The 22,411-nt window shown below is 34.9% G+C and overlaps 1 protein-coding gene across 8 annotated transcripts in view; it reads right to left on the reverse strand.

The window, feature by feature from the left end:
* ADAMTSL3 (ADAMTS like 3) overlaps positions 1-22,411 on the reverse strand; it is a 553,717-nt gene that overhangs the window by 72,140 nt on the left and 459,166 nt on the right. For all 8 annotated transcript variants that reach the window (XM_074295268.1, XM_074295270.1, XM_074295266.1 and 5 more), the window contains exons 18-21: positions 16,107-16,299; positions 15,814-15,993; positions 10,227-10,380; positions 5,548-6,616 (exon numbers count right to left, since the gene is read on the reverse strand). In XM_074295268.1, coding sequence (XP_074151369.1) covers positions 5,548-6,616; positions 10,227-10,380; positions 15,814-15,993; positions 16,107-16,299 — 1,596 coding nt within the window. The remainder of the gene's footprint in view (positions 1-5,547; positions 6,617-10,226; positions 10,381-15,813; positions 15,994-16,106; positions 16,300-22,411) is intronic.

Below are 22,411 nucleotides of genomic sequence, written 5' to 3' on the forward strand. Positions count from 1 at the left end.
GTTCCTCTTCCTGAGTTCAAATCCTGCCTCAGACACTAGGTGTGTGATCCCAGGCAAGTCATTAATCACATTTATCTCAGTTTCCTTATCTGTAAAATGAGCTGGACATGGAAATGGCAAACTACCTCATATCTTTGCCAAGAAAATTTCAGATGGCATCATGAAGAGTCACACCACAACTAAAATAATCAAACAGCAAAAGTATAAAATGAAAGAAGAATCAAAAGAATATACACATACTAGGAAAAAAAATTATACTCAGATGGAGAGACAAATATATTAAAAGAGGAAAGGAAAATAGGGGAAATATCAGATTTATAATATGTATATTAAAATTAATTTTAAAATGTCAATAAGACTGAAATGTATGTTTAGTTGATTTTATGTTTTAAAATTAAATGCATAAATTGATTTTAATTAAGTTATACCATCTGATATAACAACTAAAGATTAAATAAACACATGAGCTTTAAAGTAACTCTTGTGTATTAAATTCAGGTACTTTAAATAGTATTTGACTCTAGTAAATATTAACTGGTTGATTAAGTGAAATTCCTTTTTTATCTTTTGCTTATATCAATGTTTTTCCTTTCTAATATTAAACATAATAAACACATTTACATAGCACCTAAAGCATGACACAACAATTTGAGGCTCAGGCTTCTTGTGCCACTATGAGAAGAGAAAAGGTAGGAGGTGAAACAAATTCTGTCTCATTCTTGCCATTACTATGGGGAGCAGAAGGTATTGCCTGGGCTGGTGAGCTTCCAGACATTGCTCCTCGATGCCTGAAGGTCACAAAATCTATAGAATCGAAGCTGGTAGAGAATCTAAGCTCCTGCTTTTACCAGCCTGGCATGTTACCCCACTTTCCCCCTTCTGTTCCTTCTTTCTGGACATGTACACTCTTATCTTTCCCTCCTGTAAAATTTCTGTAAAATTCCATTTAGCTATGCTGTACACATATTTCCATTCCACTTAAAAGTTGAGGAAGCTGATATTCTGGGTTCTCTGACTTCCTGTGCTCCAAGAATAATAAAACTCTGCAGATAACTATCTGAATCACTAATTTGGTGAATGTTAGTAGTACTTGATCGATGGCCCCTCAGTCAACCTTTACCACAAAAGTGCAAATGTTAATATTTCCATTTTACAGACAAAGAAACTGTGGCTCTGCTAGGCTACTTTCCCAGTGCTACACAGTAAATATATGTCTGAAAAGGCATATGAATTCCAATCTTTTGGCTCCAAGTCTGGCAGTATATCCATCATATCATAGTGACTCTCATCTTAATCCTGCACCCATTTTATTTTGGCATGTTTAGGTTCCTTTTTTGTTATGTAAATTGAATCTATTGAGCGTTTTTTCCCCTAAACTGGTAAAGTTTCTGTGGATTCTGAATCTGAAGACTTAGAGAACTCCAGGGTCACATTGTAGTTTTGGGGTTTTTTGTTTGTTTTTAACCAAAGAGTCCTAGAAAGTTCTCCAGTTTTTAATTTGCCTCTGCCTTGCTATAGCTATGCTATCCTTTGAATTCACAAACTGCAGGCTGATTGCAAAAGTATAGCCTGATCTTTGGTCTGTTCTTCATTTATGCTCTCTGACTTATCAATCCTGTGGACTGGGCACTCTACCTTGACCTCAAGTACTTATTGTCAAGTGCTTCAGTGATTTGATCCTGAAATTCCTCTCTCCCTTTGGCAAAGTTCCAGGTGCCTCTATATTTTTATGTGGTTTTTCTTTCTCCTATCTCTTCCTCTCTCCCACTTATCCAATATGCAATTTTGGCTACTTTTTTTTTTTATTTAATAGTTTTTATTTACCAGATATATGCATGGGTAATTTTACAACATTAACAATTGCCAAACTTTTTGTTCCAATTTTTCCATTCCTTCCCCCATCCCCAGATGGCAGATTGACCAATACATGTTAAATATGTTAAAGTATAAATTAAATACAATATATGTATACATGTCCAATTTTGGCTACTTTTGAGGAGAACTGGCTGATGGCCATCTCTAAGCAAAGCTTCTGCTGCCCCCTACTGCCACTATTTTAAAGCCTCCTGCCCACTCATTTCCAGCCTGTTAAATTTTATTTATCTAAAAATTCAACCTGTTATTACAATACATCAGATACATTCCCATGATATTGGCAGTAGATAGAATTTCTGGTATTATCAGGCTACTGCTCTTCCTTTATTCTTGGTACTCCAAAAATGGAATAATGTTAGGAATCTATCTTAAGTACAATTGATAACTGCTAAATCTTTAAAAATCAGGCTTTCTAGTCAATCCAGTTCTACTGAGAACTGTAGAACACATTAGTTGCCCATCTTAACAAATCTGAGCTCCTAGCAGATAATCATTTCAATGTCTTTTTTTTCCCTGATGGTCATATAATTTCTTCCTGGGTTATATAATTTCTTCTTGTTTCATTATTTATATTAAGGCAAGTCCATCCTTTCAAAATAAAAGGCTGAGGTTGAATCAGAGACAAGGGCAAAGAAAGAAGAGTCCTGGATTTGAGTAGTTTTTGCCCAATATTGACACTTACTCACTGGCAGACAAGAACAGAAAACTCCTAAGTATAATAATTTTTAATTTCTTTGTACTGAAAGATTTAAATAATTCAGAAAGATTAGATCTAAAGACAAGAATTTAGATTATGACAAAGGAAAACTATCACTTTAACTTAATTAATGACAAATTAAGTATGTTCCACAGGATACCAATAACTGAAAGTCTTCACAGAGACTTCGAAATCATTCTTAATTCTTGTAAAGATGTCATTTAAAAACACTTTAATATCCACATAGAAAGACTTTATTTTTTGGCAAAAATGCTAATCATTAAAGGATGTAGAGTCACATCTAAATTTCAGAAACTCTCAAAATTCAAGGCCAAATCATAATTCCTTGAGACTCAGGCCTAGAAAATTAATTTTAATTCAATCCTGGTGGTCTCCTAAGGCCAACAAGTCAAATCAAATTAATAAGACCTGTTGAATGCCTATAAGTCAAGTAGCAAGTCACTTTATTTCTCAGGGGTTCAGTTTCCTCATTAATGAAATGAGAAGTTGGATGCAAAAGGTCCTTTCTATTTCCACAATTCTAATTCTTTATTTGAAGCATAACATTTTTAATCTAAATGTCTAGCATGAAGAAATCAAAAGATGGGGACAAACATTTTTCCATATTCCCAGTACAATTAGCAGATAATCATTTCAATATCTTTTTTCCTGATGGCCATATACTTTCTTCCTGGGTTATATAAGCCCAGGCAAGCCCATCCTTTCAAAATAAAAGGTTGAGATTCAATCAGAGAAAAGGGAACAAAGAAAGAAGAAAGAAGAGTCCTGGATTTGAGTAGAAGTTTTTGCCCAATATTAACACTTACTCACTGGCCAGACAAGAACAGAAAACTCCTAAAACTTTACTTTAACTCAGATCCTTATCACTTTTTTCCAGCACCATTACGGAAGCTTCCTAACTGGTCAGCCTACCTTTAAATTCTTCCTTCTCCAATCCATCCCCCATGTCAAATTGATACTCTTAAAAACAGGACTGCTCTCTCAAAAATTTTCTGTGACTCTCTTGTTGCCTGTGACACAAAACTCCTCAATCTGGCATTTAAAGTTCCCCAAAATATGTTTTTTTCAAAATCCTGTTTCATATCATTTCCCTTCCTGCATTTTCTGTTCTTGAAAAATTAACTCACTGGTCATTTACTGTCTATAAATTCATGTTCCTCTTTTGTGTCTTTATATCAGTGGTACCTCATGTTTGGAATATACACTCTTTCCTAAAGCTCACATAATCGACAAAAAGTTTTTCCTGTGTGACTATTAGCACTCCTTCTTGAAATTACTTTATATATTTTGAATTTATCTATTTGTGTACACATTATCCATGTGTGGTTATAAGGACCTAAAATTATAAAATTATCCATTTCTAGCTCAACTCTAGCTTTCTGGGTTATATAGGAAAATGTCAGTTTTTATACCCCTAAACTTAGGAAATCAGAGACAGGAAGATCTAATTCTGCATTTTCTACCAACTACCTCACTGTGTGACCTTTGGTACACAGTGACCTTTTGGCAGGTCACTAAATATATTTGCATCTTATTGTCCTCCTGTAAATGAAGATATTGGATTAGGTAATTGCTAACATTTCTTTCAATTCCAAGAAAGAACGAGAGAGAGAAATAAATATATATATAGAGAGAAAGGCTTCTTAAACTTCTTCCACTTGTGATGCCCTTTATCACAAGAAATTTTTATGCAGCCCTGTCTTGAATCTGAGCTGAGGTCTTTCTGGCAGTGCTTATGCATGTGCAATGCAAAATACCTATTTTGTATATTGAGAGCCAAGGCTGCAGTGAAGTTGTGCAATGCAAGAGGGCAACTGCTGCCAGCAACACTTCACATTTATTACACACTCGATTTTCAATTAATTTTGGGTCCTTGTGTTCAGAAATCTTTTATTATTGCCAAAATTTTCATGACTTCCACGTTGAGTTAGTGACCCCATATGGCATCATGACCCAGGACTGAGCCCTGAGGTACGCACACAGAAAAGGTAAGACATGGATAATGACTGAGCAAAGGAGATTAAAAAAGACTGACCAGAAAAGTAGGAAAACCATCACTGTGCAGTATCCTGAAAATCAGGAAGTATCTGACAGTATCAAATGCTAAAAAGAAGAATGAGAAAAAGTCATTGGATTTAGCAATAAACAGAACATTAGTGACATTAGAGAAACAAATTTCATCTGAGTGATAACAATATAAGCCAGACGTTAGAGGGTTGAGAGGTAAATAGAAAGTAAGAAAATGGAGTCTAAACACCTTTTTTTTTTTTTTTTTTTTTTTTTTTTAAGTTTGGCTGTGAAAAGGAAGAGAGATATAAGAAGGTAATTGGATGGGATGGCAAGGAATTCATATATTCCTGGTTTTTAATTCCTAAAAATAGTCATAGTTTTTTTTCCATATTTGACCATAATTTATGCTAATATGATGATTTGTTATTTATAAATAGCAAGAGCTAGAGACATTAAAGAATAGAAAAACTCCACAAATATTTAAGATATTTTTAATGCTGAATAATTAGGCATAGTACTATAAGAGAAAGCTCTAAATTACTTTCTATACTGTCACTGGAAAGAATTATGAGAAATTATTTAATAATAAAAAACTATATGTTTATGGAAGACTTAGATGCTGATAGCACTTTCATGCTTATCACCAATTCAAAGATAAAGGAAAAATCATTTAGTATTTTTAAAAAATCAGTTAAGTGATTCAAATCAGCAATTATTTTGTTAACTTTGTTAACTGTTACATGTTAAATTTATCATTTATATATAATTAATCAATCCATATGAATTAAATGCCTAATGTATGCACTCTTTGATGTTGACATATACCAATAATATATTTTCTTATACTGGCAATCTAAACTTAGAAGAAGGAATCTGAAAATATTTCAAAACTATCTGAAGAATCATTAGAATATTATTTAAATCAAGATCTACATTTTACTTACTTTTCTGAGGGCTGTAGTACTGCTCCATCTTTGGTCCATGTATATTTAGCACCATTAGTTTTAACAAGGTCACAGAACAAGTTGATGATCTCAGTACTTTGGGTAATAAAAACTGCATTTCCAATCCTCGAATTTATGGTTTTATTAAAGGAAATTGGGGTTAATTTGTTTTGTTTCATGAGAGCAAGTCCTTTTTGCTTGACGGTTTGCCTGTTTGGGCTCTTTGAGTTGAAACCTCTAGACACATTTTGACTTTTCATATTCAGTTTTGTGGTGGAAGATTCTAATTGGGCTCCTCTCCATTTCTCCCTTGTAGGCTGCATTTTTGCTAACTCAGCAACCACCTCATAGATCACCTGAGATGCAATATCATCATTCACCTCTCCAGTTTCAATAAGCTGACTCATATTCTTTATTAGTTCTTCAAACTGTACAGTGTCCATACTGTAGGATCCTTGTAGGACAGCTGCTTCTAAGAATTTATCTTTGAATTCCAAAGAGTTGGGAGTTTCTGCTGGATTATTGCCATGATGGACAAGAGCTCTCAAGAGTGGCTGGTCACTAACTTGACCATCATCCAGATAGAGTTCATTTTGTTGACTCCATATCTGTTTCATTTTATGCCATGTGGCTCCCAAACTATTAGCTTCATTATGGTCTATCCTGCCACGTTCAAGGAGGTGATCTCTGAAGGCTGGGGGTTCTATGAGTCGATTATCAGTACCAATTAGTTTGAGAGTAAATGTTTCATGCACAGGCCCTGCAATACACCGATATAGTCCAATATCACTGGCTTCAAGGCTGTGAATCTTCATTGAACCTGACTTGGTTATCCCAAGTCTTTTGGAGTTCTGCAAACGCTGTCCATCTTTTTCCCACCGGATGAGAGACTTTTGGAACCTTCTTACTGGGCACTTGATGACCACAGATGTTTTGGGAAGTAGATAAGCCCTTCCACCTATTGTGAAATTAATACGTTTTTCTTCTCTTGTCTGAATGTAGACTCTTTTGATTCCAAGGATCTGAGGACCCTGGGTACCATATTTTGGTATAACATCTGGCTTTATCACTGCAAAGAAACAAAAATAAAATAAACAACTTGTAAAAAGCAGTAATATATATATATGTACATATATGTATACATATACATTTAGATTTTTTTAAACTATAACAGATTAATTGCTTTATTAGGAAGGGGAAAGGTAAAAGAGAGAAGGAGAAAAATTAGAAACACAAAAAGTCTCACAAAAATGAATGTTGAAAACTATTTTTACTACATTTAGATTTTTAGTTTATTTTTAAAAATTATATGAATAAAAGCGCTGGCAAATCTTAACATCATAGAATCTCAGGGTCTTAAGGAACTTCAACCTTTTCTCTTTAACAATCCCAAGAAATGGTCATTTTGTATCTATTTGAAAACACTAAGTGATACAGAATTCATTGTTTCCTAGGTCAGTTTATTCCAAACTCAACCTTTCACAGCAGTTCTCTTAAAAATACTGCTGTTTTTGTGAACAATGTTCTCCTGGTTCTATTCACTTCACTATGTGCATCAGATCATGTAAATCTTTCAATCAGATTTTTTTTTTCCTGAGGTAATTGGGATTAAGTGACTTGTCCAGGATCATACAGTCAGGAAGTGTTAAGCATCTGAGATCAGATTTAAACCTGAGTCCTCCTGTCTTCAGGGCTGGCGCTCTATTCACTGAGCCACTTAGCTGCTCCTATTCAGGAGATTTTGTAAAGCTTTTAACAAGAGCTTTTCAGAGCTGGCTCTATATTTTCTTTTCTGCCACAGTTTGCAAAATTTTCTTGCAGAAAGAAGCATTGCGGTAACCCAGCTCCATTCCAAGAACTCTGCTGATAGGATCCCACACTTTTTTGTCCTTTAGACACTTTAATTTCAGACCCAGATGTTGTTCCTAGGGAGACAGTGTGGTGAGGTGGAAATAGCAGTGGATTTGACCTGGGGCATATCACTTCCTTCTGTGGGCCTCAGTTTCCCCATTGTGCAATATAAGGGTTGGACCAGATGAATTTCTAAGGTCCCTCTCAGCTCTAAATTTTATGATTTAGATATCTTTAAGAAAGAAAAACGCCCTCCTCAGGTTAAAAGAAAAGGTTAAGGACACCTGTAGAAGAGGAATTGTGGCCTCTAGGATTTAAATAAATTAGTTTATTATCATTTGTTAAAATTTTCTTTACATCAAATATTTGACAAGGAATTAAGTTCTAAAACCTGTCAAGGTGTTCACTCCATTTCATTGAGACCCACCAAGCTCATTTTAGTAAAGGTGCTCTGTCTATACAAGATGAGGGTCTGCTAACCAAGTCTGCTCTTCTGGGGAAGCTAGGGAAGTATTGAGGTAATGACAAGAATAGCAGCATGATATTCTTTCTAGATAGTGAGTGAATGTACATTTTTGTCTGACACCATGATGAAGATGGTTTACAAAGCTAAAGGAGGGTTACAATCTACAAAGGCATTTATTTAAGCATTTTTTTTTGCTAACTTATAATTTCTTCTGCACCTCATTTCATGCCCTAATAACTACTACAGATTCCCACATGTTGTCCTGATATTATTTTAGTGGAAACTGCCAATGTTATTTTAATATGACTCTCCTCTAAGCAGTTTACAGACTAGCCACACAGCTATGTAACTATCCACAATTAATAAAATTCAGATAAATATGCAACTCAAAATTTTTTATTATACTACATGCCAAGGACATTCCAGAATTCCTTGGGACTTTATTTAAGTGATATTTGGAACCTCAGACTTTTGGAATGCCAACTTAAAAGACGTGCAATAAAAGAAGTTTCAAATGATGCATAAACCAATAATTATTGTATTTCTTATTTTGTTTTTTTGAGTGACTGAGAGAGCTATATATAAGCACTTGATTTTAGATAGCATTAACCTAATTTTTCATTTTATTAGACTAAATTTCTCTTAATAATTATTTTTAACAGTATCTTTCATGATGAACCTTCATATAATTAAACCTATTTTTTGAAGATTAATAGATGAAGGTAACAAGAAGTGGGATGGTGAGAAAAAGAAATGAGAAATCATTGACTTCCAGGAAAGTAATATATTTCTACGCTTATCCTATTTCTTATTTATTAAATTCTAGGCATCAAATCTAAACAGTCTCATTTGAAATACATATGTATTTAGAGTTTTGTCATTATTTTAAGTATTTGGAAAGAGTAGCACTTTATCTCTCTCTAATAAATTATAATGAATTTATTATCTTGTTTAACAGAGCTATTCAAATTAAATTTTGTATTTTTAAAGTTTTTAAAATTTATTTTAAACTTAAGTACAAAATTAAAGGGGAGAAAATACCATGTACACAGCAAAACACGAAAGAATTCAATAAATTCCCATTTCAAAAAAAACTCTATAATAAATACTGCACATTGTTTTCAAAGGTATTCAGTTTTTCTTTTCTTTCTTATAGGTTTTCTTTTGTTCTTTGCTGTGCACTTTTAACATTTTTTTAAATCCTCCTTTTCTTCCCTCCTATGCTGAGAAGGCTATAATTAAGCATAGATACACACACAATATACATAGATATCTATAAACATACACACATATAAGACCATACTATGCTTATTTCCACTTGTTATCTGTTTATCTGAAGGTGGATAGCATCTCCTTTAATACATTCAAGTCTTTCTATGTCTTAATTAACCAACTCATCATTTCCTACACCATAGCAATATTCCAACCTAATCACATTCTATTTGAGAGATTGCCTGTGGAAATTTTTTCCTCCAATTTTCTGCATTCCCTCTATTTATTCTTGGATGCAGAGGTTTTATTTACACAAAAAGATTTAATTTAAAATAATGAAAATTATCAATTTTATACTTCAACAATGCTCTCCCCTTATAATATGGTTTAAGGTCCTGTATTTTTTTTTTAATGTAGTAACATTTCACTTTTCACTCAATTCTGATTTTGGTTCATTTTTAATAAAAACACTAAACTTTTGTTCTTTCCTTTCTTTGCTATTAAAGCTCAAATATAAAGATGTCATGAGCATAATGGTAAAAACATTAGCTTTGGAATTAAAGGACCAAGTTCTAATCTCAGTTTTGCTCTTTACTACCTGTGAGGTTTGAGTAGGTCGATCTATTCCTATAGGCCTCATCTACAAAATGAAAAAGTTGGACAACTTACTCTCTAGATCTCATGAATCTAAATCTGAATCTAAATTCTATGAAGTGAAATTAGGAATAATTTTAACATCAGTTATGTAGTTCACCTTCACAAACATAAAATGTTAGAAAACTAGGAAGAAAGTATTCTGAGGGAAGGTCAAGTCAAAATATTGGAAAAATAACAACAAAAATCAAGAGGCAGAAATTATAAATGGAAGAAAAGACAAGAAATCTAATAATGGACTTGAGCATTATAGACTTTATTAGTGTAGAATATCTCTGTGAATGTTCTCAACTTTGACCAACTTAATCAAAATATAAAAAAAAATCTTTTGGTAGTTATGCAAGTTCTATACTTTAATATTCAGATAATTCAGATCAATAAGCTACACATTTTAATTGAAGACATAATAGGACTATATTTAATTATTTAAAATTTTTTTTTCTTTAGATTTCAGATTTAGTAGTGAGGGAGGAAAATTAAGAACATGTATACTTACTATTACACATTGTCATCCGGCAAGACCTTACAAGAGGCGCATGCAGCCGACCCCTACACAGTGACCCACTGAGCGTGATGTTGCGACCTTTGGAGGTCAGCTTTTGACAGATGGGCTTCCTTCTCTGAATCCCAACACCACAAGTTACAGAACACTGAAAAAGGGAAGATGCAATGGAATAAAATAAGATTCTAATCTGGTCCATGTCAAACTCAATTACAGTGAATTCTGTGGGAAGTTAAACTTCAGAGATGTGTAAGACTTTCATAAATATAGAGTTTCAAGTGAACAAGCCACTTTCTGGATTTTTGTTACTCAGACTTTGTTAGGTTCTTACTAAGTGCTAATGAGATAATGAAATATTAGGTTCTTACTAGGTGCTAAGTCGGTACTTAACAATTCTCTAGTTCCGGCCTTTAAGGGGAGTGTTACCCCTTTGAACTTCTGGGAAGGGCACCCCAAGCTTTTAACTTCATAACTATTTTTCTTGTAATGCCATTTGTCATGGGAATTACCTTGTTCATGGTCATAATTGACTGCTAATTATTTTTAAAGTAAGTGCATTCAAATAAATGGTCATTTTACTCAAGATAGCTGCCAAAATTTTTTCTTTTATCCTTATTTGTTGTTTATCTTTTGCTCCAAGACAATTATGACATCAGGAAGGGGATGCCATGACAAAGTGAACTGGATTTAAGGGAGGGAGGCTGGACAAGATCATTTGCCTCACTTTCCCCTCCACATTATCTGGGTCCAGTGGCCAGATATAGGCCAGGGTGACTGGAGATGGCCCTGGATGCAGGGGGAAGCCTTGGTCTTTTTAAGTTAAAGTCTTTAATAGGAATCTGTTTGATTGAAGTAACCACTAATTCACTGAATAAGGCTGGTTAAGAAATGAGAGAGAAAATAGCTTTATTTTTTCATCTTGTCAAAAATAATCAACCTTGGAGGGGAAGACTGAATGGGGAGTTAAAAGACTTTGATTCTAGTCTTAACTCTGCTTCTGTGAATCACTGTTAAAGTAATATGAAATAGTAATATATAACTCATTTGAGCCTCATCTATCCCACACAATAGCCTATTGACCCCATAATAATATGATTACTACCTTCAATTTATAGATAAGGAAAAAATGGAGACTTAGAGGAATTAACAAGAAGCTAACAGCTCAGGATAACAAAATCATGAAGTGTCTAAGTTCAGATTTAAACCCAAATCGTCCTGATTCCAAATTACATATCATTATTTCACCTCTGGGCTTATAAGACAAGGGGGTTGAATCAGATGATCCTTAAAGTTTTCCTTTTTGACCTAAAAGTCTATGATTTTTCATCACTTCTCCTTATAATAGAGGGTAGAACATAAGGAACTGGGTGGCTTTTATAAGTCTCATCATTTGTTCAATAATAATTCAACTTTTTAGTAGCCGAGAACAGTGGATAAAGATGTGGTCTTGCACCCACCTGGGCTCAAGGAACTCCTCTGGTATTTACTTGTTGTGTGAACCTAGGCAAACCTCTTACCCTGAGAGGCATCTATGTAGTACAATGGACAGCACACTGGACTTAGAGAAAAGAAGGTCCACGTTCAGGTACTAGCCACAATTAACCTACTACCAGATTCAGTCTCCTCATCTATACAATAAAGGTGATGATACTCAGAATGCTTCAACGATCCAATGAATTAATATATGTAAAGTGTTTCACAAATATTAAAGCATCATAAAAGTTTATTATTAATATTTATTGATCATATTTTAATTATTATAATTACTATTATGACTCTCAGGGCTCTCTCAGACCTCAGGAGGCTTTTATATTTTTATAAATTCGATGAGGACTCCAAAGAGCTTTTGTTTTTGTAGGATTTGTCTATCAATATTTACAGTCTTAAACATTAAATGACTTAGAATATAGTTTTAAAGTCATAGACCCCTAAAAGAGGGTTGTATGTGAGTGTGTGTATATGTGTGCATGTATGCTTATGTGTGTGTGGGGAGAGTAGGGGAGAAAGAGAGAGAGTGGGGGAAAGGAGGGAAAGAAGGAGAAAGGAAAGGAAGTTTCTTAGACAACTCTAATTAGGCAAATCTCTAAGTCTTAACCTATATTGGTAAAGGGAATTTTCTTTCTGACTGTTCCCTGTACCAATGAAATCATGTTTCAACTTCATTTTAACAACTTACTAAGCAATGAAAACACAAAGAAACACAAGTCATGGTTCATGATCTCTGGGAGCTTCCCTTCTGGATGTTAAGATAAGATATAAGCACATGAAAAGGTCAGAACAATGGAAAATGATCTGTGTTTAAATTGGAGGTAGAGGCAATAAGCACAGAAGTGACATCTACTGTTGAAGAACTGGATCAGGAAGAGCATAGAGCAAAAGCTGAGCTTCTAGGATACCTCCAAGAGTGAACAAGAACAACTAGAAAAGGAGACACAGAAGGGCAGATAAGAGAGAGCAAGAGAACCAAATGGGAGAGATCAGCATTATCAAATTCTGCAGAAAGGTAATGGAGATGGAAACTGAGAAAAAAATGATTGGAGAGGATAACAGCAAATGCACTAGAGGTGAAAAAAATGAGTTGGAAGTTTCATTAGGAGGAGAGTAGAAAATATAGACATTAAGAAGATAGATTAGATTCTGAGCAGAAGGAACCTCAGTGACCATCCAGTCCAATCCCCTATGTTTATAGTTGAAGAACTGAGGCCCAAGGTCACACAGGCAGTGAGTGTCAAAGGTGGGATTCAAATCTGTCATCTGGTTCCAAATCCAGAGTACCTTCTACAGCACCACATTGCATCTCATAGTAGTGAGGAAATAAATGCAAAGAATTCAGGCACACAAGTAGCTCTAGAATCTAGGAACTGAGCATTGATATTTATTTCTTTTTTTCTGTAAGATACATAGAGTCCAGTGGGGGAAAAAACCAACTATATTTGGAGGAGTAAGATCTGGGATTCCATCTTGACTTTACTTCTATGAGCTTGCTGAAATCAGTTTACTAATTTGATCTCCAGTTTTCCTCATCTGTAATAACACTTATCTACCTATTTACAACCTTGTTGGATAGTGACTTATTCTATAAAGTGTTGTAGTAAACCGAGTTATTAATATTATTATCAGTTCAAGTTCCCAGACTCCTTACCAATACTAGAAGAAATATAGTGAAATGTGTGGCCTTGGATATTATTATTCCCTATCTCATCCCACTGTCCCTTCCTGGGATGAAGTTTCCTCAACTGAATAAGGTGGCTGAGTTAGACAGGGCCTTTCCAATGCTTTCCAAATCCAATTCTAAAAAACTTTTTGTAAACGAAGCCAATTTCAGTGAGTGAAGGTGATCACAGGCTGGAGAAAGGGCAGCTAGAAATGTAGATACTCCTGAGCTATTACCTAGCCTTTGAATGCACAGGTCTAAATGGTTAGCTATAACCTTGCAATAGAGCTATTCAGAGGCTACAATGAATAATAGCTAGCTGCCTTTAAGGTGAGAATTCCCTTGGCACATGGACTTGGCAGGCAGTCACTGGGCCATAGACACAGGCAGCAATTAGATGTCAAGTATTATGCCAAAAAAAGAAGAAAAAAATAACTTCAAAATGAGAAGAAATTTCAATAGAAAAGAGAAAACAGGAATGCTACAAAAATGTTAAATTCCTTTCCTACCAACTGTATATGCATCCTGTTGTTTCTGAGCCCCAGTAAGGATTTTGTTTTTGAAAGGTTAAAAATGAAATTCCCTTGATCACACCCCATTAATGGTCTCACATAGAAATGTGGTCTGTGGTTGGACCCAGTGTCTTGATGGGGTTAAGCTGATCTGGGTGCTCACTTTGTTCCTTAATGAATTTTGTTGCCTTGACAACCCTTCTTTCCTACCAAAAACCCAAGCAGGTTAAAAATCTTTTTTATTTGCTCTCAATCACTTCCTTGAATATAAATGTATATGACCTTAATTCCATACCAAAAGTGATTTAACTCCATTTCATGAATAGTTTGGAGCTTTGTCCCAGATATACATTCTTCTTAGCTCATACTTAGGAAACACTGTGTATCTGCAAAGGGCTTCATGAATCACTCCAGTACCTTTCCTGACTTCTTGACAAATGGGAGGACTGAAATCCATGAAATTATAGGAAACTTAACTAAGACCACGGGTCATCATGGAGAGCCCAGTCAATAGGACACTTTGCTTCTGTGCAGGAAATCTCCTTTTGCTAAACAGCTCACAAGGCAATTGTACAGGTTTCACTTCCCCCTGATGAAATGCAGTTTAACTCAACATTTGCTTGTTAAAGTTCCTAAATCTTGTCCCAGCACTGTACAAGTTATAGTGATGGCCACAAAAGAAGGGAAACGCATGTTCTCTACTCTAGTGGTACTTACAACTGAGTTGTGAAGACAAAATATACACTCAGAGCTAACAACTTAGATCATCCACCAGGAGTACTAGAAGGAGGAGTAGCGACAGGAACTAAAGTAATTCAAAGGTTAGAGTGATTTAGAAATAGAGAAATCACAGAAAACTGTGGTACTTAATATGAACCTTCAAAGAAGAGTTAGATTTGAATAGACAAAAGGAATCATTTGGGAATATGTCACATAAATGAATGCTATGGAATACTACAGAATGAGGTTTCAGATCACTCAAATTTAAAACTGCAAAGTACCTTACAGCTCCCATAAACTAACTTTCTTATTTTACAGCAAAAAACTGAGGCCTAGATAGATAAAATACCATGCCCAAAGTTCACAAAGCATTGGCATGGGACTAGAAGTCATGTTTCTGACCTCCTAGTCTAGTATTCTCTCTACTATACAGAGACATTTCATGGCATCTGCCAGTTTAATTAAGGATGCAGAGTGAGTAAACTTTTTGTATATTGTAAAATTATCTTCTGCCATTGAAAATTCAGGTTATTGAGCCCTTCTGAGTCTTTCATTCAGATACTACTTGAGGAAGGTAAGTAGAAAGGAGCTGAGGAGATCCTTAAAACAAAACCAGAGAATCAACCAGTGGAAAAATCACTAAATCATGGAATCACATAGTTTGAAAGGAGCTCAGAGGTGATCTACTCCAAACCATACCTGAGCAGAATTTCCTGAAATAGCACCCAGAGACATGATTATGCAGCATCTTTTTAAACATCTTACTACCCTGGGTGGGGAGAGTGAAGGAAGGGAGATAAGCCCTGCCTTCTTTCCCAATTCTTTTAATGACCCACTCTAGAAGCCTCAAAGTTCAAATCCCATCCAGGACAATTATTAGCTTTATGAATCTGAGCAAATCACCTAATTTCTTTGGGGCCCAGTTTCCCCACCTGTAAAAAAATAACACCTCCACTGCCAACCTCATCAATTAGTTGAGAGGAATGTGAGTTGACAATACTAAAGTGATTAAGAAATATACATTATTAATATGTATATCAATACATATTATTATGTATTAGAAAGCTATAATCCATATTATTCTTCTTTGTACAAAAACTATTAAACCTTTTTAGTTTTGTTTTTGGAAGTTTCTTGAAATATTCATACAACAACATAGTATGAAAAGTCCTCTGACTACATATAGGCCACTAACCTTGGACCACTCTCCTAAAACTAACTGAGGTGGACAGTCAGTTCTTGCACAAGACTTATGGGATGATGCTCTGGGTTCTTGACACAACGCATCCGACAGGTTCAGAAAGCTGCCATCTGTCAGCAGCTGCCTACAGGTCACTCTCCGATACTGAGTTCCTCCACCACAGGTCCTAGAACACTGAGAGAGAGGGGCAGGGGAAAATGGGTAAGGCCAGCATTGCTAACTTTGCATTTATCTCTTTGTGGGGGAGGGTAATGCCCCTCTAGCTTGGGGAACATCGGCTGCTGTACCTGTTGCCACTCTTCTATGTGCCAGCCAGGGGGACAGTCAAACTGATTGCAAGCTTGCAAAACATGAGGCTTTTCATCTTTGCACTCTTCAGAAGGGACAAGGGGTTCCCCAGGCTGCAGGCAGTACACATCTCTGGTCTGTATTCCCACACCACAAGTTGCGGAGCATGGTCTCCAGGACCCTGTTTGCCACCTGTGCCAAAACATAAAAGAGTACAGCCATGTTCTAGGAAAAGGTGCTCAGATGCCAGGGGCAACAGTGAATGGGAGTTCTCCTGATTTCAGAGCTCCCTTTCCCTGCCTAACACACTTCATCCTCAGGGTAAAATCTCAAAAGCCACAAAAAAGTCTCAATTTAAAAAAAAAAAAAAAGCAACACACAGAGACACACACATACACACATAAAATACAGAACCATTGTTTTTAATACAAGAAATGTCCGTGATGTTTCTCAAAGAAGAATCCCATCCATTTAGGAGGGTCCTTCAGAAAAACAAAAGTAAAAAACAAGGCTGTCCACCAAGTCCTGATAGGCTAGCCTATAATTAGTGAAACTTTTGTTTCCTTTTGAAAAGAACACAAAGATAAGGATGACATGTATGATTATTAAAAGCAATTTTAAAAGCTTAAAAAGTCCATTTCAGGAAAGCTTCCAGTCACCTATCTTAATTCACTCAGATCACTCTAAAACTATTCTCCTCTTCTGGTAAGATCATATATAAAGCATTAATTAAATCAATGAGATTTACTTCAGATAAAATCTTGGGAGAATGAAATTTTTTATGAAATATATTTTAAAAAATATTTGCAAATAAACAGAAAAACTAGGACAGCTGCTTACCAAGCATAATCCAAGGAGGGGAAACTGGCAATAGAGATGTGAAGGCCTGGGGAAAAAAAAACAAACGGAAAGATTCGGGAAAAAAACAGTTTGTTTTTTTCTGTTATTTCCCAAGGACTCTCGTTTCCCCAAAAAATGTTGTAGTATTAATTTTTTAGAATGATAAATAAAAATTTTAAAGAATGAAATTCATATATATATATATGGTCTAATATTTACTCCCCCAAACAAATTCTAAATGCTATGCAATGAGTATAACTTTGATGAAAAGCTAGCTATCATTACAATTCCTATACACTTTGGATAGTCCTGTTCTGTTCTAAAGCAAAATGCATTTTGACTTCCAGTGCAGGGTCATTCTCACAAGAGAAGGAAAGACGAAGTGTTGCCCTGGCTTGTAAAAATCTTTTTGATAACTTATAATCTAGAGATTTTCCTTCTTCCCAACTAAACCTTTAAACTGGAAGCATCAAGGAGATTGATGTAGCATTCATTCATCCTTACAAATATTATGAGCATATTTCTCATTCTGTTCTTCCTAAAATTCATCAAGGCAGACAGGATTTTAAAACAAATATGAGGGATTTTACAATTAGAGGGAAATTGGAATTTAGTTCTTTGATTTTCTTTTCTATACAATGGAAAAGCCCATTCTGGCTCTAAGTCTTAGAATCCTAACATTGACTTTGAGATTCACAATTGAACTACAAGAAATTACAAATTTTTGTTAGAAAAAAACAAACAAAACAAGTTTATGTGTATCTACCAAAATGCTAAACTATATATTTAGTTGAATGAACATATTTTCATATTGAATGCAAAGTGTAATGGGATTTCTCTAATGTTTTATATCAAAATCATATGCCTTGTATTCATTGCAAGGAGAAGCCTAGAGAACTAGAAAGCTGTTTCTTGGTAACTAAAATAGAGAGTTGTATTAAATTGGTACTTATTCTACTTTGTTGTTGTCTATTGTTGCTCATCCTTCATTCTCAAAGACATCAGGACATTCTCAATGACAATTGATGGCTTGCAACTGGATTAGATTTCAGTAAGGCAGAACTGTAAAAAGTCACCACTTTCACTCATTGAAGCCCAATGGCAAGACAGGTCAAGATCACTGATGACTGCTTGGGATACAGGGATGGACCTTAGTCTTTTAAATTAAGATCTTTCCCAGATCTCAGTTTTTCTGAGGCGATGTCCATTCTTAAAGGACAGATAACAATCGAGGCAAAAGATGGCATAGTTTGGCTTCATAAAAGAATCAACCTGGGAAGGAAGACTTTTTTTTTTTAGCTTTAACAGAAATGCTACAAATTTAGTTTAAGAAACATTTCTTGTATATCTACAATGAATAGGACATTTCATTAGACATTAAAGGGCAAACAAAAATAAATAAGATATAATTCCTGCCCTCCAGAAGTTTGTAGTCTAGGAAGAGAGATAAGATATATTTACAAATAACTAGAAAAAAATAAAAAATAAAAAAGTGTCTAAGAAATGCCAACAAAATATTATTGGAGTTCAAAGGAAGAAAGACTATTTCTGGCTTGGGAGATTAGATCAACTTTTAGAATAGGGAAGAATTTTTTCTGAGGGAGAAAATGTTTTGAAACCACTCTTAAATGAGCTATGTATGCAATTCCATACATGCTGGCTGTGAGATAAAGAAAACATATCATCAAGGTTGTATATGAGAAAGAGAAGTTCATGATGTGGGGCTAGGAGTTTGTGGATGTGGTTAGATGTACCAGATGGGAAAAAGATCTAGGAGTTTAGCTGAATTCAAGCTAAACACTGACTCAAAAAAGTGGCAAAGTTGTCAAAAGTATAATGAAATTTTAGGCTGCAAGAATAAAAGTAGCCTCATAAGGTTGTATATTTTGGTTGCCACATTACAGGAAGAACATTAACAGACTGAAATATGTATAAAGGAGGACCAGGATGGTAAGGCTTCCAGAAAATATATCATGTGAAGATGAGTTGAAGGAAGAAGGAAACAATAGACTCATGAAAAGATGTAATCTTCAAGTAATGAAGAAGTGGTGAGTGAAACTTATTCTGTATAGTTCTAGAGGGTAGAATTAGAATCAATGGGCAAAATTAATTGGAAGGAAGATTTTATCGCCAAATATGGAATATTTTTTCAAGAATGGAACAGGAGCCCTCTTGAGATAATGGACTGCCTGACATCACAGTTGCTGGAAAAAGACTAGATGATTCCTTCTAAGAATTCCTTGCGAGTAAGGAATATTTCCTTCCTCTCTCCCCTCTTAATGTGGGCCCCCACCCCTTATCTACATCCCACACCTAGCATAGTACCTGGCACATAACAAGCACTTTAAAATGCTTATTGATTGGTTTTTATTGATCATAGCGGATTCATGTACTGCTAAGGAAGTCAGGCTAGGTAAGCCCCCTAAAGTTACATCCAACTTTGAGATTTTATGAAGTCATTTTTAAACACAACAAATTCTGAAAATGAAGAAAAGTTTAACTAAACTAATAGGCATCTGTTTGATAATTTCATATATACGTAAGTGACAAGAATCATGATCTGGGGTTTGTAGACTAAACATCCTACACTTAAATATCAAAATACATTTAATAAAATAATGTTAGGACAGAAATCTAAAGCAATTGGTAAAAGCAAAGACATTCCACCCTCTGAATTTTTGTTCAGAAACATAGGATATGTAACACAGAACAGAACAGACTCCCCTGTTAGAGAAATGTTCTTCCCTAGGTTAATAGTAGACCACTAAAATCATAAGCAAGATGAGTTAAATAGTCAATCAACAATTTGAAATGCAGATTATTAAAGCTTATTTATAAGGTCAAATATTCCACACATAAATGGTCATATGAAGAATACAAAACTAGGCACTAGCACTCAAACACAAAAACCCTATAATCTTGCTCAGTGTTTTACTAGATTAAGTACATCTGGTTTATGTCTGACACCTGGTAACAAGTTGTTCAGTCATTTTTAGTAGTGTTCATCTCTCCCTCAGATACCCATCTGGGTTTTTTTTTTTTTTTTGGCAAAGATACTAGAGGGATTTGCCATTTTTTCCTCCAAATCATTTTAAAAATGAAGAATTAAGGCAAGCAGGGTGAAGTGACTTGTCACACAGCTAGTAAATGTTTGAGGTCAAATGTGAACCCAGAAAGATGAATCTTCTTGACTCCCAAGGCCCTCTATGCACTATAGTGTCACCTAGCTCCCTCAATAGGACTTACTATGAGTATCTATTTCCTGTAGTAGGGATCACTCCTGGATCTCAGAATGGCTTCTGAAAAAGTTTAGCAATAAGTTATAGTAACAAAAACAAAGGACAGTCTAAGAAGGCAAAAATATATACGGGCTATATTTATGGCTCTATAAGAAGAGTAACTACATATTTATGGATCCATGCTAATGGAACTTTAGTTCTGCTTTTCTGGTACCTAATGCCACACAAAGAGGTCATCACACTTAACTGGCATGAGCTTCTTTCTCACAAAAAATTTGACTCCTAGTGAGTGAGGATCACAGCATAGTATTTTCACCTTTTTATTATTTGCTTGAATTTTTTTTGTCATTTTTACCTTTTTGATCTGATTTTTCTTATGCACTATGATAATTGTGGAAATATATATAGAAAAATTGCACATATTTAACATATTGGATTACTTGCCATCTAGGACAGGGAGTGGGGAAAAGGGAAAGAAAAAAATTTGGAACATAAGGCTTTGCAAAGGTGAATGTTGAAAATTATCTATGTATGTATTTTAAAAATAAACAGCTATAATAATAATAAAAAAAGATTTGGAGTCCTACATTGTTGAAGGGGTCAGGCAAAAAATGCAGAAGTCTCTGGCTTCCTACAATTTCTGTTAAGAATGCCAGTTCTCTCAAATGAAACTTAAAAATATAAGCTCTGACTAAAGCAAAGTTATTTTTTTTATTATCAGATCATTCATTTAATCACCAAAAGTCTTTTGTAGGCTATCAGTATCATTTTAAAGCATTCGACAAATACATTTGAATCATATGCTAGCTGAAGTCTAGTGGTATAGAGAAAAAACTGAACCAAGAGTCATGAGACATGCATACAAATCTTATCTCTGTCACTTACTAACTTGAGAAATTTACCTTCCCTTTCTAAGCCCAATTTATGATAGAGGAAATGAAGGTACCCCAATAATTTCCTAATTAACTTGGGTTTTCACCCCTAAGATATCTATGTGATTTGGCAAAGTTATTTCTTAACCTTGCTTCTGAAATACATTTCATCTATCACATATCAAGAAAGACAATATAGTTTAAAGCTTTCTGGAAAATTTTAAATATCATATAAATGCCAGCCATCATTATGATTTCAGTAGTATCTATTTTTAGAAGTAGAAAAATGATGAAGTGGACATAGTACTGAGCTGAAGTTGGAATTCTTTTGACATTTACTCACTTTTGATTCCAGAGACTTTCTAGGATTTTTCTATGAAGTTCACAGGGGTTGTGTTCTGCCTTGGTAGAAAGTTATTACACTAGGAGTTCTTGAAGCTGACAAAATTTCAGATCTCTTACTTTCATGTTACTTCAGTTACTGACATCAATGTTATTAAGAAATGGCTTAATTACTCAGACTATCTTATTGCTTATTCTGTAGTACTCTTGATGCTCTCTAAGTAAGCAAATCCTTTTTATAGTCCTATTAAGAAGTTGGAAACCATTTGGCACATGAGGAAGAGTGCTGGGTTTAGAGTCAGAGTAGTTGACTTTGACTCAATCTGCCATTTGTTATCAGTCTGACATTAGGTAAGTCACTTAATCTCTAAAAGTAATAATTTCCTCTTTGTAAAAAAGGAGGATATTGAACAAGATGGTCTCTAAGAACATTACAATACTAAAATGCTATGATTCTACAATACAAAAGTGGATACATCCTTGGGTGAGGAGTCAGGGGGTTTCAGTTCTAGTTCTGATCCTGTTGTTAGTGTAATATGTAAGTTTTAACTTGTCACCTGATCATCCTAGATTTCAGTTTCCTTATCTGCAAAATAAAGGGGTTTAAGGGATGTTCCAATGTATTTAATGACATTAGTTTGTTATTTTTCCCTTTCTATAGGTCTTTAATTAGAAGCAATAGGCGAACTGCATAAAGATATGCTCTTGATAAACTGCAGAAATCCCATAAAGACTGATTTCTCCAATGAGCGCTATACCTAAATCAAAACATTTTCATTCCACTCATTAAGTACCTATTATACCCAAAACATCTGAGAGGTAATAGAGAGAGATATACAGCAGAGAAGAGAGACAACTCCACGAGCTCACATGGTTCAGTATTTTTATCCACAACCACATCAGATCTTGAGTTGCCTTGGAAATTCTCAGTCAGGGGTTCTCAAACTACGGCCCACGGGCCATATGTGGCCCACTGAGGATGTTTATGTGGCCCACCTGGTTATGGCAAAT

The sequence above is a fragment of the Sminthopsis crassicaudata genome, chromosome 2, assembly GCF_048593235.1.
Source record: "Sminthopsis crassicaudata isolate SCR6 chromosome 2, ASM4859323v1, whole genome shotgun sequence".
Classification (NCBI taxonomy): Eukaryota; Metazoa; Chordata; class Mammalia; order Dasyuromorphia; family Dasyuridae; genus Sminthopsis; species Sminthopsis crassicaudata.